The sequence below is a fragment of the Triturus cristatus genome, chromosome 12 (assembly GCF_964204655.1).
Source record: "Triturus cristatus chromosome 12, aTriCri1.1, whole genome shotgun sequence".
Lineage (NCBI taxonomy): Eukaryota > Metazoa > Chordata > Amphibia > Caudata > Salamandridae > Triturus > Triturus cristatus.
In genome coordinates this window covers 527,532,883-527,551,721 of record NC_140595.1, presented here as the reverse complement: position 1 = coordinate 527,551,721, position 18,839 = coordinate 527,532,883, and the positions used below count along the sequence as shown (strand labels likewise).

The window sequence follows — 18,839 nt, the reverse complement described above, 5'->3', positions numbered from 1 at the left end:
CGCAGCGTTAAGCAGGCGTAAGCCAGGCTGTGAGGCCTAGCAGCCCCGGCTACAACACTGACGAGTCTTGTGCCTGTTGGCAAGCGGTCGCAAAGCGATTTTTGGTGTTCAATATATCTTTTGTACATTGTCCATTTAGTGCCTGCTATCACAATACTGTTGACATTCGTAGAACACGCCCTATTCAAGCTCTTGCGCCAGCCTTGCACAAGCCGTTCTGTTCCGGGAATTGCATATGTTTTGGAGCTCCGCCCCAAATGGTGTCACTGTCTCTATCATGGAAATAAAAAAGAGGCCGGCCATTCCGTTAAGCTGTAACTCCTCTAGGTAAAACTATCGCCCATATTTTTTTTAGCGAAAAACATCATTTAATTAAATATTGTTCTCATTAAGAACGTGTAAAAACGTGTCATCTACCCAAAAAATCTGACTACAGCCGTATAATATATTTAAAACATAACATTGGTAAACCGTATATTGACATTTTTAGTTTAAATACGTTGCGTATTGATGGCCACATAAGTTCGTTACAGTTTCTCGAATATGCACAGTACAGAGTTTATCTCGCTCTGGGGAAAGCATGAAAGACGTGCAATCTACAGATGTCGAAATCCAGAAGGTTTCCGTACTGTTGTCTGTTTTCTATTTCTATAGCCAGAAAAGCTGTCAAGATTCAGTCATCACATAACCCCCCTTTCTAGGCGTGGTCTTTCCTGTGCCGTGATGTGTAGGTGTTGGACTACTGAGCCTGTGATAGGGCCACGCTATAGCTGATAGCCAATCAGCAGCAGCCACACAATTGTCGGACTCGTCAGGTCAGCTATAAAAAATGCCTTGTTGGCCGCGCATTCGCGTAGACGAAGCCCGTAGAGTGCGCCCTTAAAGAGTTCTGCTCCGTGTTCTGCAGCCATGGCGGCAGCGCAAGTTACTCTGCTCATCCGCAGCCCCAGCCAGAAGCAGCAGGACCAGTTCGTTCAGGCGGAGTGGGACTGGACCGTGCGACAGCTTAAGGGGCACTTGAGAGCGGTGCTGCCTGGAGGGCCGGTAAGTAGGCTGGGATTGTGTGGGATTGTATTTATATAGCTTACTACCCCTGACGAGGCGTCTAAGCGCTTGATGAACTAGATATGAACAAGAGCCTGGGGGAGCTTGTACAGGTTTTGCAGCTGCTGGGAGATGGAGGTATGATGCGAGTGCAATGTGGCAGATTTACATGGTGTTTATAAATATGCCCAATGGAGCGCACAATGATTGTGATCAGAAAACTACACTTCTCATTTGACATGCGCACTGGTCTCTTGGGGTGTGGGAAGCGTCGTTATAAAACGAAGATAATCTTGTGTCTGTTGAAATCGGGTTAGGGAAGTTATTGTTTAATGTTAATGTTTCGCACTGGGTCGCCTTATGTTGTGTGACACTGCTGTCGGTGCTGGTTTGTGGGAGTTCGACTGTTGTGTGGTTGTTATTCTGTTTTCTTATAAGGGAGCCCCTCCCACCCGGATGCCTCTTTTCCCTTTAGGTTTTCTCGCAATGCAGTGAGGTTTATTTTGGGCGCTTCTTTCCAGACTCTAGCTTTTTATTAGACCACGTTTGGGCCACCCAATGTGAAGTTTTAACGTTTAGGCAAGACAAGGACATTTTGCCCGATAAAACTGTTGTCCTAAAGAGCGCTTACACCGAGCACTGCTGAAGTTCTAAACGTTCCCCGGAGTAATCTTGAAGTAGCTAAATTTCAAGTGCGTCTCTAGTCCGAACTGAAAATAATGGAGGAGTAGGGGTTAAGGGTGGAAGAATGGTTAATGTCGATGTGGAGGTGACATCCTGAAAAGTGAACCACGTTCGTGGTGTATAGTGTTCGACGGAGACTCAGCGCCCAGATACCCCTAGTGGTAACATTGCTGCGCTTTATAAATTCTGATTGAACCAAATATGTATTGAGTACTGTACTGGAGACATATTTGCATTTAAAGTTAATGTATATATCTATAGTTCGATTTAATGAACGCCTATCACTTTACAACTTAAAATAATTCGTTTACTGCATCCCTCTTATTTGCATCATGCACTGATATCCCAGTATTGACCTCTAATAAAGTACCCGAGTTTTTACATGCACACCTATCCCATCACTGCGCCTAGCAAGCCTGCACCATGCATTTATGTCCCAGTACTTACTGATTAGTCACATCATTTTACTTTCACAGTTCTCAGGGCGAAGACATACTATGCGCTTTGAGAGTGCACTTCTATCTCACTGTTGTACACTACCGCCCTATTGCTCATCACGTGCATTTCTGTGCTGACTTACATCACGCTCTGATATTTGTGCTGATATATTTAGAAGGGATCTCACAGGACAAGTCCATATTGTATCTGTACCATGCACATTAGTTGTGCAGGCTGTTGCTGGAGTGCTGGTTAGTGGGAGAGTGAAATTTACAATCACAAACGGCCTGTGGTTATCTTGCCAAAAGCTACATGTACCTTGACGATTACAAGTAATGCTTCGGAGGAATAACTCGACATTTGAACCTTTCAAAGTTGGCAATTAGTACATTTGGTTGCGCTGCAAGTAGCCTTTCCGAGAACTCAAAAGGACTCGAGGGTATTTCAGGAGTTAAACGCCATATGAATGCTAATTGCACACCCCTTTCTACACCCTCATGAGAACATAACATCAAGAGTGGTGTCTATTTTACAGTGCACCATTTACCCTGTAAAGTCGAGTTGTGGTTTCAGTGATTATTAGTAGACTTGATTCAGTCTACCCTTCCCAGTCACAACAGATATTTTGTGTAAACGTCAGCTAGCGATCACAAAAAGCAAATAAATGGATCTCCTGAGAGCAGAAGGCAAACGAGTTCTGCTTTAACTTCTCAAGGGGCATTACCCTACAGTTGGTAAAGCAGGGATGAAATCCCTTTGTTTTCTATCTCACTTTTTCACCGACTCTCTGCCCTTACTCACTCCTACCTCTATCTGTTTGTCTGAGTTTCCAACTTACACTGCCACTTTACCCCCTTTGACTCTTGTTGCACTCCCTAGTTGCAGCAAAGCTTGTTTGCTTTCAGAAGATTGTGTACACTTTTTGTAGCGTCGGCCACTTTCTTCCCTATCTTGTGAGATGCCTAAGACAGGATCTTCTTTATTGCGTTGGGAGGATGAAGATCCTGTTTTACTTGAGACCTCTGCAGTTGTTGTTCCTTGTTTATGCTTAGTCTCATTACAGGGGTTCGTTAAATCAAGATCTTTGCTCAAACACTTGTTTGAGAAGGGATCACAATTCTAGTGGTGCAGAAAACTACATTGTTAAATTTCAGCACTTCAAACCAAGTTCAAGAAAACTTTATTTCGGAGTAACTCCATAAAAGTACATAAAATGAATGTAAAAACATTTAACAGCAATAAGTAAAATGTTTAAAAATAGTGCAGCCACACGGCTAATACATACTAATTACATACAATGAATCAGATTGGCATTTTTAGATATTTTTTCCGTTTGTGCCAAAAAGCCCCCAAAAATTTTGCCACTGCGAACATAATGTGCACGGCCGTTTCGCTCTTAAGAATTCTGAAGGCTTCATGGCACCTAATGAAGCCCAGGTTCCTACAGATAGGGATAATCCATTTTCTGCGCGCCTCAGTATAACCCGTGCAAAAGAATATGAGATGCAGCTCAGTTTCGTCACTTAATCTGCAAGCCGGGCAAATACTGGGTGTCGACAGGGACCAGGAACTAGTAAAAGCACGAATTGGCAAAGACCCGTGCCTCCATTGCAAATAAAGCTTCCTGAGTATTATAGGGTAAACATTGTCAAGGGCCAATTAGAAGGTGTAAGTGCTCTTCATAAGAAGGAATTGATTTGTTAGAGACCCTAAGGATTTAGAAGGTCAAGAGATCGGGGAACGTCCCACACTCCTGGTCACAACTCAGGGCGTGAGGCAACGCTCTGTCCGTCGCTACCCCGGGCCTCCTTCCTGGATGTCACTCGGCACATCCAGGAGAGCGTTCCCCGATCTCTTGACGGGTGACCCTAATACCCCCAGATGGTGCCGTAGATCAATGACAAGCAGGTACCACTGTTGGTTGTATCGTTTCCCCTCTTTATCCCTTTGCACACTTTATCACTTTGCAGTAGTGTATTACTTTGGTCCTGAAGAAAGCCACGGTCATCTCTCAGAGACGCCAGTTGGCTGAAACATGTAGACCTACACTCAGAGTACGTGTTCCGTATTGTTTGGTGTACACGCTTTACTCTATTATTTCTGCGTCTTTTTACTGTTGATATCACTGGATATTTAATAAAACAGTTGTCCCGTGATAATCAATTTTAACTCACATTTTTCACACACTGCACTTTATTTCACCACACCATAGGCAGCTTTCCTCTATTTGGGTAGTGTTTCCCCCCCCCTGTTGGATAGTTAAAAAAAAACATCCCTGAGCTCCTCCTTTTTTAAGTAATTAAAGGAGTAGCAGCTCTTTAACCACACCAGGTGTGGCTAACGGGAGGTCCCAGATGATGAAGCATGCCACCTCGGTGGGTGATGGGACTTGGTTCTTGTAGATAGGATCCTCTACTGGGGTATGCAAACTGGTTTCTAGGTTTTATCGCTAGGTAGATCTCTTTAGACCCACAGGCTCTTTTGTTGTTCTAGTTCTGATTTTTGGGGATTGGCCCGTGTTGGTCTTTAAACTCCCTTAGACCCTCCATCCATTGTGTATTTACCGTTATTCCATATGTAGACATTAGGATACCTAAACTAACACTGCTCCAGTGATAATTGTCAGTGTTTAAAATGACAGAATGTGCTTTCCAGTTGAGTTGGTTTTGAATAGTACATAGCAGAACGTGTTGTGGTCACTAACGATTGTAAACGGAAGACTACCTACTAGCAAGCCATTCTGCAGCAGAAAGCTGTCACTAACATTGTATTCTGGTGCAGTTACCGCAAAGCCTGTTGGCGGTATATTACATACTAGCTGTTTGAAGAGAGGCTGTGTATTAGGAGACTTGCTGTATAATACTGTCTGCAACACGTTTTGTCAACGACTGAGGTTTGTGGTTAAGTTTGAACAGCTGTCATAATATAAACCAACAGATCTCTTTAGCTCATTCAGCAGGAACCAACTTTGCTTACATTATCTCTTAGCTGTGGCAATGTAACACCTCTTTAAACAAGGGATTGCTTCATAATGAATTATTAGTTGCCGCTTTCACATTTTAAAATGTGCATGTTTCAAAGTGTCTAATCGATTGCAATTCGTAAATCACGCTTGCTTAATATAGAATGTGCCCCTGTGTAAAATTAAGAACGTCTTTCCGCGCTCGTGATTTATTTTTCAGATGATGACATGGGTTTGAGTTCTTACCTGGATATGCGTGCTCTCACTGGGGACATTTTGTTGTGGTTTACAGAACTGGTTTGGTAGGTAGTCTGTTGAGGCCAGGGAATACATAGACGCTCAAAGGACACAGTTTGCTTCGGGCTATTCTGTTCGCATGGAATGTGCCGTATGCATGGATAAACCAGACGAATTTAGAACCCGAAGCTTGCTTGGTATGCGCGAGCTCTGTATAAATGGGTCTTCATGTATAGCAGCCTGCCTTTCTGCAGTGTGCATGGTGACGCAACTCCCAGGCATGAACGCATGACAATGACACGTCACGCCGTACCGCCGAAATTACCGCGAGACTCGGATCCTCCTGACATGCATCACTGTGCTTTCCCTGACACGAAGTGGCTACGCATCTAGAGACCTAGTAACACCATGTCACATTTAGAGACCTATTAACACCTTGTTGACACATTTACAATGCACAATCTATGCATAGATAATGGTGCGCTGGCTCTATATGATTGTACCACACCATTCGAATTGAGTATTCGGTATTATTGGTATGCTGTTAAAAGCATAGGTGGGCCGCTAAGTGGCAGCAGTGCCTGGCCATCTTCTTAGTGTACTGTGAATAAACCTTAGATGTAGCTGATGTTATTTGAAAGCTGTTAATTTACTTGTCTTTTGAGGAAACTAGTCAACTGACACCTCATCTGAAGCATCAGTTTTCGCAAGTCTTGAAAAGACTTAGCAAGCTATTACTGCCACCAGGAGGGGAAGCAAAAGATGTTGTTGTTAAATAATCCACCAGTGCCGCACACTTAAAGATGTCAATAAAGTGTATTTCAAACTTGTTGCACAAAAAGGTATTGTGCAGGAAAGTTTTTGCCACAAGCCCTCTGACCCCTCTTGCTTTTTTTTTTTTTACCCTGCGAATACCATCTTTTCCAGAGACCCTGAACTTCACTTAGGATGGCCTAGTATAAAACGTTTTTAAGAGCATGAGACTTTTACATTGTTTTCGTTTTTTAAAGTTGGGAGTTGTTTCAGTGCGACTTCTTTCAGTGTGAACTAGTATAGCATCCACCAGACACTGATAATTTAGCTTTTTTCAGATCCGTCATTCCCAATCACGCAGCAAAGAATCATGTCAGTAGGTTGCACTTTATGCCTGGTCTATATCATTGCTCTGAACAGGCTTTTTTAGGGGTGCGCAGTTTTGTTTTTACATTTCTGCATGAGTTGGGTCATCTGGCCACTAGCCCATTCAATATCTCAAACACAAATGTAGTGGAACCTGCTAAGCTGGAAGTAGTTGTGGGGTGACAGGACTTTTGTTAGTGGAATTCAAGAACGTCACAAAATACTCCTCATCATACAATGAATCCTAGAATGACCACATAAGCCACCAGTATATTAGAAGCACCAGGAGTCCACTATGAATTCCATCCTAAATGTAATAGAGCAGATCTAGATATGAAAGTAGAATCCCTGAGAACTGGACTTGCAACCAAAAAGGGCAGGTGGCAGCACAGCTTCTGATGGTGGTAATGAAGTCCAGTCTCAGAACCTAATGATCACAACTAAGATCAAAAAGTAGCAGTCAATTTAATAATTCAATATATATAACATCACGGTTAGAGAGCTTCAGCTATCTCTCATAGAAGAGAAACAAACGTGCTGTGTTTCCGAAATATATTAAAGCATTTCCCACTATCAATTTGTATGTTAACCCATGCTCTTCAGTTCAGTACGAAGTCTAAAAGAATATTGGTTTTATAATTCATAGAACTGGATTAACAGTATCTTGCTAATAAAAACGACATGTTTGCACAGAGTGAGTGAGTTATGGCCAGCAATGCCTCTAAAGTCTTGCAACTCCTCACTGGACGTTGATCTGTCTAGCCGTAATATTTCATTTGCAAAAGAACTCCCTGCTTTTTTTTGTAAGAATAACGAGCACATTTTGGAGAAATAATTACAAGTTATAACAGGGTCTTCTTCCTATCCCCACTCGAAAACCCAAGTGTGTTTAAGTATGACATGCAATGCACACTGTTAGTAACGTGCTCTTACTATTAAGCTACTGACAGTAACTAGAGAACAATACCATTTACTGCAACACAAAAAGATGGACCGATGTTGTCAAATATTCTCCTTGTCACAGATCTGGGTTAAATCCACCGTTTATTTGCTCACCATGCCACCCCAGTTTAGACCCTGCCACATGCAAATTAGTCTTGACCCTGCTCCCCTGAGAACAGGCCAGGTCCTCCATGGACCGGAAGACAAACATCCTGGGACTGGTTTGGAGGTATCACCCCTCATCAGCCAGGCACGCTTGAGGCTCAGATCTCTGTACTGGGGTTGGGTGAATGTTTGACAATGTTCAGCATCCCATCCATCTTTTTGTGTTGCTGTAGTCACCCCAAGTGGGAAGGATATGCCCAGATGTGTCCTCATAATAAAATACCACAGCCATGATAGGGCAGACAACAGTGTGCATGCTTCCCTGCGTACTGCAGTGCTATGGTGATAATTCTTCACATTCTTGGTTCATAGCCAGGAATACTAATGAGTCTTTCTTCTCTTTGCAGTTGGAACAAGATCAGAGATTGATTTATTCAGGGAAGCTGTTAAGTGATGATCTACACTTGGATCAAGTGCTGCCAAAGGTAACATTATAATCCCTCTTGCGGCTTCAGAACAAAGTTAAGATCTCGTGGTCTGCAGAGTAAATATAGCTGGATAAGAGTTTGTCCACTTAATGTTGACAAGTTAAGGTGGAAAGTAATATACAACCAGGATGCTACGGTCTACAGAGGTAGATTTATGATGCATGCTGTAGTTTATACGATAGCTTCCCTCTTCAGCATATTGGTTGAATTTAGTGTGCTGAATTTTAATGCTGAATTCATGTGAAAGTTAGTTGTAACACTATTGAAAATCAGAGTGTAGTCGGATAGTGAAAGCAAGTGTCAATTAAGCACTAAATGGTGCAACTTGTGCTTTAGTCACATTACACTGACCATTTCATTTTATTTGCTTGGACAGTCCCATTTACTATTTGCCAATCCTTTTAACTTTTTAAAAGTTTGTAATTTTTTAAAATATAAATGTGGCATGCAGTTTTTCAGTAATGTTTTTGTAGTGAATGTAAATGTGGTTATTTAGCAGTCTATCACGTTGCTAGATTGACAACATGCAATGGCACAACCTTACAAAACGTGGAGTGCCGAATACTCCCTTAACGCCATTCAGTTTTAAAAGGTGATTGTTCATGCTTTGATTGTGCATGAAATTCCTGAATAGCTTTTTTTCTGTTCAGCACGAGTCTAGGCATACTCTACATCTTGTTTGTAACTCGAAGAACGTCTCGCCGTTGCAGCCATTAAAGGTAAGAAACCTTTTGTTCTTGATCTGGCAGCTTAATGGATGTGTGACTATGCATAGCAGTTTCACGCCGAGTACTATACACGTATATTTGGAATTGTTGGGCGACTGGATCGATCTGTGTAGTAATGGAAACTTGCAACCACTGCAACAAAGGGGTGTTGTCTTAGGAAAAGGTTCAAATCTGCTGTTTGGTCTAAAACAGGTTCTATACTGTAAATGAGCAGTTTTTAGTCAGACATTGAGGACTCTTGTTTCCTGGCATCTGGAATGAGGCCTATGTAGTTGTTGTCAGGATCAAAATCTCTGGTATGGCAGCTATAATTAGAACTCACTATGTGAACTTCACTGTTCTGGCCAGAGCGTGCCTCTGATTTAAACTTGAGCCGCTGATTTTCACAATATCTTTTATTAACGATCAGTGCCCGGCCTGAAACTACCATTAACTAGGAGCAAGCGTAGGCTTGGCTTTTCTGGGACTGCAGGTTCACTCCCACTACAGAAAGGCATTGATGGCAGCGCTAAAAGCAGTCATAGGAGGCAATTTAGGTTGCTAAAATAAAGTGGGGGAAAGCTATAATTTGGTGGCTCTGTTCCCCACCCTTGCCCCCGGCAGCAACTCTGGATTAAATGAGGCTCGTTGCTTTTTGTGTATCAGGCAGTTGTATCGTGGTTAAAAAGTAAAGCGTAATTGTTGCCTATAGTTTCTTTGATTGAGTCACATTTCATAGGTTTGACATGTTCACAATTTGCATACAATTGTCACTATGCAGTTGTTTCCTGCAACAGAACGGTTAACTTCTCAGTAGCTCCAAAATTAACCTTTGTTTTAAAAAACAATTGCTCCTTGTTCCAGTGTTGGCATAATGGTATTTTACGTTCTGCTGTGTTTTGACTGTGGTGTGAAAAGGTTTTGGTTGCATACATTTTGATCGCTCTTGTGGCACACATCTCCCACACACTTGGGGTTTTCATTGCACGTTTCAGTGTGCTTGTGCCCTTCCCAAATTAGAACTAATCCGTCTAGCCAAAGCCCCCCTTTCAGATGTTTTGCTCAGCTGCCTCCTTCCACTGTGAGCAGAACCCACTCGCGTTGTGCCCTATCATCATCGCTGATCAGGTCCCTTGTATATTTTCAGCAAGGCTGCATGGTCTTTGCTACTAAGAGCAGTTGGGGTTAATATTCACTAGCGCTTGGACTCTGCCCCATCTGGACTTTGTCATCAGTGAAGACTTGGTTTGGCCGTCCTGTAACATGCATTCAGGCTGTGCACACGCGTTTGCATTTGAACGTTATTATGTAAAAAGTACAAGTTACACCATTGGGCCTATATTCTCAAAGACCATCCATTATGACTACCTGCCATGTGCAGCTTTAATAAGTGCACATGGAGGAGCGCAGTTATATTCATGTTCTCTTAACATGTAAGTAAAGTCTCATTAGACATCTCTGATCAGTGGGACTGTGTATAACGTGAAAACATTCCTGGAGCCCACCATGCTTGCTTTATTAGCGAGAGCTGTCACTTTGGGAGACATTGAATGATTTCCGTGTTTTTGTACGTCCCATGTAAGCAGTTGTCATTTACAGTCTTCTAGTTTCAATAGTTCGAAATCTTTCCAACATTTTAAATCAAAATGAGGTCTCTGTTGCGTAGGACATTTCTCTGTATATCTTTGTAAAGGATGATATCACTATATATTTGCCATAGTCCAGCTTTATTCGCCCTTTATTTCCTTTTAGACCTCAGAAGTCCAGCAACAGTCAATAAGTCAGACCACGACTGGACCGTACCCTTCAGCGGTGCCTGCAAATGATGGCCTCCGGCAAAGGGGGCTTCCACAAGGCGTGGCTGCTCCCCCTGGCAATCGGTAAGTTGAGTCTTCCTGCAGCGCTTTGGCTGCATTAATGGATTAAAACGCCTCTGGATTGGATTGTCAGATTTGATCTTTAAGTGTACATGCAATATAATCTATTTCTACATCACAGCTATTTGCCTTGTTGCTGAAGTTCTGAACCAGAGCTATTCCTTCATGTGAATATATATACGTTTAGAATAGCAGCTCAAATGTGATAGTAACTGCACGCAGCGAGGGCAGTCGGGTTCTGTATACACTTAGACCTACTGCCAGTATGCTTTGATATGCTTGCTAGATGACTGTAAGCACTAACACAGTTAATTGAATGGTTCTCAATGCAGGTTGTACACAGCTAAGTGGGTTTGATGTTAGCAAATTATTTTTTGTTTTCTGGTTTCCTTTTTATTTGAAGTTTAAGTGCCTTTTTGTAATGCAGCTTTTGGTAAATAACCTTTTTATCGGCTTCCTTTTCCAAAGGCCTGCTGCAGAGGAAAATATCCCTGGAACAACCACAGGGTATGCACCATATACTGCGTACAATCCACAACACATTCTCTGGTACCAGCAGCTTTATGCAAGGCAGTACTACATGCAGTAGTAAGTTACTCTTCAATCTTTACTAAATGTCCTATCAGTTTTTTAAGAATCCATTCTGTTTGTTAAACTTTTGGTTGCAAGACTCCTTCCGTTAAATAGATGTAATATCCCAGTTTGCCACATTCGGGTTATATTGTGTAGACGTGGTTTTTGTATGTATGGACTGTACAGTGTTCAGAAGCGGTAAATCAATATTTTTAATGCTACAGCAGAAAGGGACTCGTTCTTAAAAAAGCTTATGATCAATGCACCCTAGAAAATTCCCTTTGTTGCTAGTGAAAAGCAACTGTTTTAGAGTTGATATATTACCAAATGCACTTTCGAAGGAATGTACACTGCCTCGGATTTGGCTTCAGTGATGCATTAGCACCATTTGTTTGATCAATAGTGAACTGTCTAGCCCGTAGGGAACACTTGTTTGATTATGATTGGGGAGGAAGGGAGTGCATGATGTGTGAAACTCCTTGTTGTGCCATTAGTGCTTGATTTTTTTATGCAGTTGGTGCTCACTGAATAAACTCAACCCCATAGTGGCTTGTTTTGGAGCACACGTCACTGAAAGAAGTGTTGTATGCCGTCCTTTTCTGTGTTATAGTAGATATTTCCTACCAAAATCTGATTTTTCGCACAAGAAAATTCATTTTTTTCACACTTAATATTCTCTTGTCTCGCATTAAACTAATGTAATGTCACTACTTGTGGTTCAAAACGCATGACCATTTAAGGCATGCTTCTTTTTTAGAGAACGAAGGCAACCGAAGACTCAGCAGTTTATGCGTAGTCTAGAACTGAGTTCTATACACAAATAGGTCAATAGCAAACACATTAAATCCATTGAAACCAGCGAAACAAATCAAATTAATACAAAATCTGAGTTTTCCTTTGGTCACGCACAGAATCTGTCCATTGTCCCACCCTAACCTACCCCACACCGAACAATCAATTGATTTCCACGCTTGTTCTATATGTGTTGCATTTATTTGTTATTTATGAACTATTTTACTGAATTTACTAGATTAGCTCTGAGTCTTAACCTCTTCAGTGCCCTGCCCTTACCCCGCCCTGTGCCGGGCCTTTCATTAGCGGGTGGGGTTCATGACGAGATAGTCTTGTCATGGGCACAGCGCAACCGCGCTCCATGACGAGACTATCTCGTCATGGGCACTGAAGGGGTTAAAGCCACGGGCAGAATGACAACTGTAGCATTGTAACATTGTAGCATTTGACTAGTTTTACTGTGTAAAGGTATGTTGTGCGTTCATACAGATTCTGCAAACAAAGTTATTTCGATCAAATTAATTGCATATCTAATTTACTAGCTTTTTTAATACGTTTCTGGTTTTGTGTTTTAGCTGCTCTGATTGCAGATAAATGATATGTATTTCCTACCTTCCACCCTTTCTTTTAGCCTGGCGGCAGCTGCTGTTGCTTCACCTTCTCGAAGAGCCCAAGAGATACCTGTAGTACCAGCTGCCGCTGCCCCACCAGATCCATTACCCAACCCCTTCCCTGTGGGCAATCAGCCCATCAATCCGAATGTCCAGCCACAGGTTGTCCCAGGTGCCAATCAGAACCTGCGAATGAATGCCCAAGGAGGTTTGGCAGACGACGAGGAAGATGTAAACCGCGACTGGTTAGACTGGGTTTATACTGCTGCAAGATTTTCCGTGTTCATCAGTATTCTGTACTTCTACTCCAGCTTGAGCAGGTTCATGATTGTCATGGGAGCCATGATCCTTATGTGTCTGTAAGTTAAGCTTTCATTTTGGTTTTCTTTTAAAATTAGTTGTTGCTTTGTGAGACTGCAGTTAACTCTTGCACTCGTATTGGCCACGGATTTGAGTGCTGCATAAGGCAGCACTGCAACTTGCTATAGAAAGCAACATACGTTGAACATTTTCCATTGTTAGTTTACGCTCCTGTATCAACACTTTGATGCTGTTGACTTGGAGAATGTAGAACCGTCTTTGGCACAACTGTTGCAGAAAACTTGTACAGAAAATAGTCTGACAAGTAATTATGGTTCGGTCAGGTGCTAATTGGTTAATAAAGTCACATGTAGAGATGGGCCAGATGTGTATTCAGCCCTATATACATTGATCGTACAATTGTATGTATATTTTTACCCTCCCAAAAATCCTCCTCTGGAAAGCAGTTTTCTGAGCTGCATTGTAAGAACATCACACTCCCCCCCCCCCCCCCCCCTTGCACAGAAGTGCAGTAACGCAATTGATCCAGGAAAAGGCAGAACATGGAGCACTAGTCTCAGAATAGCTTCAGGCCAAGAGACAGGCACCTGTGCTGAATACATAGTTATATAGAAAGTCTGAGCAGTCAAATCAATTCATACTTTCTACTTGTACTTTGATATTTCACATAGCAAACTGTACTTAAAAGATAGTAAAGCAATGCCACACAGGTCATGAATGATCAGTCAGTATGTTGATCTGATGCTGTATATAGAAGGCCGGTTTATTCACTCAATGTCTTAGACAGTCTGAAAGAAGGCACAAAGGCCCCCTGATTTTAAGGTGGTGAAGAGGGTGATATACGCTTGTGTCTGGAGTTTGTGACAGATCACTAACCTTCAATGAGAGGTTCGTGGCAGCAGTGTTTAGTCTGTTGAAGCTGTGACGGTGGTAGGGTAAGATCAACCTTTAGGCCGGCAACTCGTGAGTCTCACTTTCACCTTTAAGTGTTTTGGTGTCCTTGGAGTTTGTGAGGCTGGTAAACTTCAGACTCCTAGTGCACCGAGATATGAAGGTTTAAATAGCTCCTTTGAAGTGAGTGTATGTTCTGGAACTTCAACTTGCTCTTGTTGCCGTTGCCAATGATCAATGGAATGCACAGGTTTTAAGACTATTCAGAAGCTGCGAACTGTGCAGTTATGCATTTACTTAATAGGTTAACATCCCTTTATATTCATGTGATCTGTGGTTTGGAAGCACAAGGCTGTGGCACAGCGTACTCTTTGCTTAGACATGTAGCTGCCACTTAGTCTGTGCAAGTAACTAAAGGCAAAAACTAGTGGAGATAAATTGTTGCCTGATCTTCCTAACATGTTTAAGGTGGTATTTATTGTGTCGTAATGCTGCAGTGCCTTATCTTGTCAAGGAATGCTTTGCTGATGGTGATTGTGAGATGTGTGGTTGTGAAAAAAGACTCAGGCGGGTTGTGTATGCCCAAATACTCAACTTTGCGACAAAGCTGACATTTCTCGATGTACTTGCTCTTATTTTCATCTCCAAACATTGCATTTCTGTAGTTTTATTTTAAGCCCCCACCTTTCCAAACTGGAGTTTAACTGAGGAGAACCATATATGAAGCGGGTGGTCAGTTGATTCCCATCTCCCTCATACCCCACATTCTGCACTTGTTCGTTTCTTGACTAATTTGTTCGACTGATCTCTGAAGCGGTTTTCTAATTCTTTTATCGTTTGCTTTGGAGCTAACCAGACCTGTCCTCACCACCACTAAAAAGTTACTTCAGTTGTGTCTGGTTTCTAAGTCTTTGAAATAACTTCCCAGTTGAGTGGTCTTGTGGTTAGCCAGCAGAAAGCGTATAAAACATTGTTTTTTGTGGCTTTAAATGTGATGTGCCCTATGTTCCGAGCTTGTCCTAGGCATCTCCTGTTTTTCTGTGCATGCCCTTGAGCCTTGTTTTTTTTACACGTTATCAGTTTTTAAATGTTGACATTCTAACTTTTCCTGTAACTTTTCCATCTGCTTTGTTTGCTAGTGGTTTTGTTAACCCTACATGCTAAACGTGTTCGGAATTTTGTTTGTATTGGATGCCATGAATACAAGGCAGTTCTACAGAGAATTAGTTTTTTTTCCAGAAGCGGCGAATGCCTTTTATTTAAGTTGGTACTGTGATCAAAAGATCATTTTATTGTTCATGTATCCACGTATGTAATCTAATTGACTAATTAGGAAAAGTAGAACATGGGAAATATGTATCAAAAATGGCACCTATGTTGAGATGTTTGCTTGTAGTTAGTAACAAGTAGACAGGTTTGAATAATGGATTTCCAAATTCGATCAATTTGGGTGAACTGAGTAATTCGTTTAGCTCTTCTAAAAAGGAGTGCTCCTTAAATTTGCGTGTTATATGAGAAAAACTGGCAAAGCCAATAGGTGCAAAAGGCAGGTCCTAGTGGCTTTGCATATGCTTGTTTTTATTCGTGGTTTATTTAAACAATTTCATGTGCTTGTTTCACTGACAAGCGTTTGTTAACATTCTGTATTTCAAATAATTTGCTGCAGACGTGGGGGACTGCTTCACCAAAAAGAAAAGCATTGCAAATCTACGGGGAAACACATTTTTTTGTAGTACTCAAACTTTGAAATGACAATCAAATTCTTCATTAAAAACAGGCGTGCCTGGGTTTTAAAAATCCAATTTAGCTGAATAAAATGGGAAAAGTCGAGACGACCACTGTAGTAAAATCATTTAGGATTCTTGGTGGACTTCAATATGCTTTACGTGATGGCTTGCATATTTTAGCTGTGTGCGTTGGTCTGTATATGTGAACAGCAGCTGACAGTTTGTTCTTTCACTTGCAGGCACCATGCTGGGATATTTCCATTTAGGCAAAGGCCTGCTCAAGCAGTTCTCAACAATCCTCCTCAAATTGCTCAAGACCAGAACAATAATTTACAGGTTTGTCATTTCAGAGTTTGCCTAGTCCTAAATACACTATTTTTCTGCAAATATCTTAAGTTCGGACGAGGAGAGGTAGCGACATTGAGAGTTTCAGTGCACATAAAGTGATACTCCTGCTCCAGGCCATGTACATGCACATAAACTTCGAAAAAAGTATTCAACCTGGAGCGGAGATTAGTCAAATTGTTTTTAAACAAAGTCCCTCCCTGAGGTTTAACTTGGATCTGATTTCTGCAGCAGGTGATTCATCCTGGCATATGGTAGCTTCTTAATTGCATTTGAGGTAGTTGATTCACATAGCACAAGGTAAAGGTCATTTGTGTAACTGTATCTTAATTAGCTGGAGAAGTTGACTGTATTGCAGCAGCTTTCCTTGCACAGACTAGGGTCTTTTCCAAGTTCCATATTTCTATGTGAATTTCTACAGAACTTGTGGTTTAAAAACATTTCATTATGCAAAGGGCAGTCATTTGGTGCACTGAAATCTTTCTATATCGGAGTTGACTGTCCCCAGGCATTGAAGGGCTTTTAAGTAACTGCAATATGCAGATACTTGCAGATTAACTGAAGTACAAGGAATTAAGTTGGTCAGAGATGGTGGTATACATTAAGGTGATCCAGAGTGCATTTCCTCCTAAAATTCTTTAATCCATCATAAATTGTTTTTGTGAAATAAGTAATGCTGATAATAATTGCCCTCAACCTACTTTTGACAGTGCTTTTTTTTCTTAGCAGGAACAACCAGCAGAAGAAGGTAATGAGGTAGAGGGCTCTCCTAATGAAAGAGAGGCTGCTGACTTGCACACTCCCAGGTTTGTAAGTACAGCCTGGGTATTTTTCAAAACATTCTTTGCGTCGCTGATACCGGAGGGCCCTCCAGGTGTTGTCAACTAGCCATTGGGAGATAAACTACAGACTTAGCCTACAAGGAACAAGGTGAATCACAGTAGAAATTGTCCTGCCTTGTGTACCATTCGTCACTCATGCTCGTATGTGGTTAACTACCTCCATGGGCATCAGGTGATTGGCAGGCCTCCACCTAACAAGCAGCAAGTAAGAAGCACTTGATCCTCTCACTTCGTTCTCATCTTGGATCCAGAGACACCATCTTCTAAACGCTGAGAAGTATGAGTGGAAAACATTTTGAGGTTTTACGAAAGCTAACGAACTAAATGTAGAACTTCTCTTGCAATTTTGTAAATACATTGTATATGTAATGTATAGCATTGCACAGTTGCACTTCTCTGTATGTGGAGCTGCAAGAGCTGTTCAGCGTTAAAGGAATAGTGTTGGGCCCACACCGGAGTATATTGGTTATTGGAAGCATACATTGGAACTGCGGCCGTCTTCATTTTTTGGTATTGTGGTTCCCACTTTAAAATCTTGATTTTTCTTAATTGTCGATCTGTAGGCATTGAAAAGTACTGTGCACCTATGTGTTTTGCAGTGAATGCTGCATGTGTGGGTGTCAACTGAACGTTAAAGGGGCAGACAGTACTTGCGCAGCTCTGTGGATTGCTGTAATTCTTAGTGTAATATAACCCCCCAAAACCACGTGTTTTAATGAAACTGTACTCCACATGTTAAATACGGATCTGTATGTAAAATGTATATACACGTTGCACACTATAGAAGCGGAATTGTTCTGTTGGTGCAATTTTATTCCTGTTGGAATATTTTAAAACCAATTCACATTACACTGAGTGTAGTACCTTACTGTTCAAATTGCTATATATGTTTTAGCAGACATCTGTAGCCTACATTTAAGCTTGAGTTTCATACATGTTACATTCCAGTCAATTAAAAACCTTTGTCGATGGCGTCTTCCAATGATTGTGGAGTCGACTGAAAGGAAGATTGTCGAATCATGACTGTTAACATGTTCGGCTCCTGTTATGCAAAAGTCGAAGTGTTGGGTCTCTGGAAGCTTTCCATTGGATATTTGTGAACTGTTAATTTAAATTACCCAACTTGATTTTCTGAGTCAAAGCTCGTAACTAATCAGCAAAAGGTACAAAATTATGAAAATTGAAACTCATTTTATTTGATCTTTTTCATTGCTGAACATTGCCTTGTCTGTTCAATAATCCAAGGAGCTTTTTAGTTTGAATTTTTCTTTGTTGGTGACCTTTTTGGTGCCTATTAAGATTTCAGCTTGTAATTTTGCCCCATGTCATCTTACTATACATTTAAAAATATTTGTTTATTTGAATAAGAATGGACAAGTCATTTGAGCTGCGATGTTAGTAAACAAGCCAGTGTAAAAAGAACTTTGTTATGGTGTCTTTTTTCTGAAAATGTACAACATTTATAATTTTTAGCTGATACGCTTCTAAAGAATGTGGTCTAGCGCCTATTTTTCAGTGTCAGTTTTGTTTAAAGGCTTCATCAAAATTTGACTGGGAAGATGCTGTCAAACACAAGTTGGTGCGAGGGCCGGCACTTACGTCTTCGCCGAGGTCATTTGTTCTCCATATGAATACATTGTAAAAAAAAACATTTGAGTCAGTAGGTTTGGATTTTTATACTGTTGAGCAGGACCATTTATTTTAAGTATAATTTGATGAGAGTAGGAGATACTGGCACTCTTTGTGTATTCTCAGCTTTTGTTAACGTTTAAATTGGCGTGTAGTCTCTATCCCTCCCCCATCACCCCATAACAGGCATAATGCCCACTGCTGGGTTATGATCTGCCAGTAGCCCTACAGAATAAAGTTGCCATCCTTTGAATGCCATACTAGCAGCACTCCTCTGGACTGTTATACTTCAGCTTGCATCTTTTAAATTACACTCTGCAGGTCACTTTTGTACGTAACCCGGCCTGTTTGGATGTCGTTTGCACCACCAGTCTACTGCCTGGTCCTGTGTTATAACTCACCCATCACTAAAACGTTAATCTGTATTGGCTATCATTCCCTAGCCTACCTCTTGCACTTATTATACTTGCGCTCACTCCCTACAGTCCACCTGATTTACTTCTTC

The 18,839-nt window shown here is 41.4% G+C and overlaps 1 protein-coding gene across 2 annotated transcripts; it reads left to right on the top strand.

The window, feature by feature from the left end:
• The first annotated feature begins 791 nt into the window (after nt 1–791).
• On the top strand, nt 792–18,124 carry HERPUD1 (homocysteine inducible ER protein with ubiquitin like domain 1). 2 transcript variants are annotated; one of them, XM_085639645.1, is made up of 8 exons: nt 792–1,044; nt 7,939–8,016; nt 8,670–8,738; nt 10,479–10,606; nt 11,072–11,191; nt 12,600–12,938; nt 15,758–15,854; nt 16,590–18,124. In XM_085639645.1, the coding sequence occupies exons 1-8, from the start codon at nt 910–912 to the stop codon at nt 16,749–16,751; spliced, it is 1,128 nt and encodes a 375-aa protein (XP_085495771.1). In that variant the 5' UTR covers nt 792–909; the 3' UTR covers nt 16,752–18,124. The 2 variants fall into 2 exon arrangements, with proteins under 2 accessions (XP_085495771.1, XP_085495772.1); XM_085639646.1 differs by having other exon boundaries at nt 825–1,044; nt 16,593–18,124.
• Nucleotides 18,125–18,839: the final 715 nt, after the last annotated feature.

Coding starts and splice junctions, on each gene's coding strand:
- HERPUD1 (XM_085639645.1), top strand. CDS start 910: ATGGCGGCAGCGCAAGTTACTCTGCTCATCCGCAGCCCCAGCCAGAAG. Junction 1,045..7,938: donor CGGTGCTGCCTGGAGGGCCG/GTAAGTAGGCTG, acceptor TTCTCTTTGCAG/TTGGAACAAGATCAGAGATT. Junction 15,855..16,589: donor ACCAGAACAATAATTTACAG/GTTTGTCATTTC, acceptor TTTTTTTCTTAG/CAGGAACAACCAGCAGAAGA.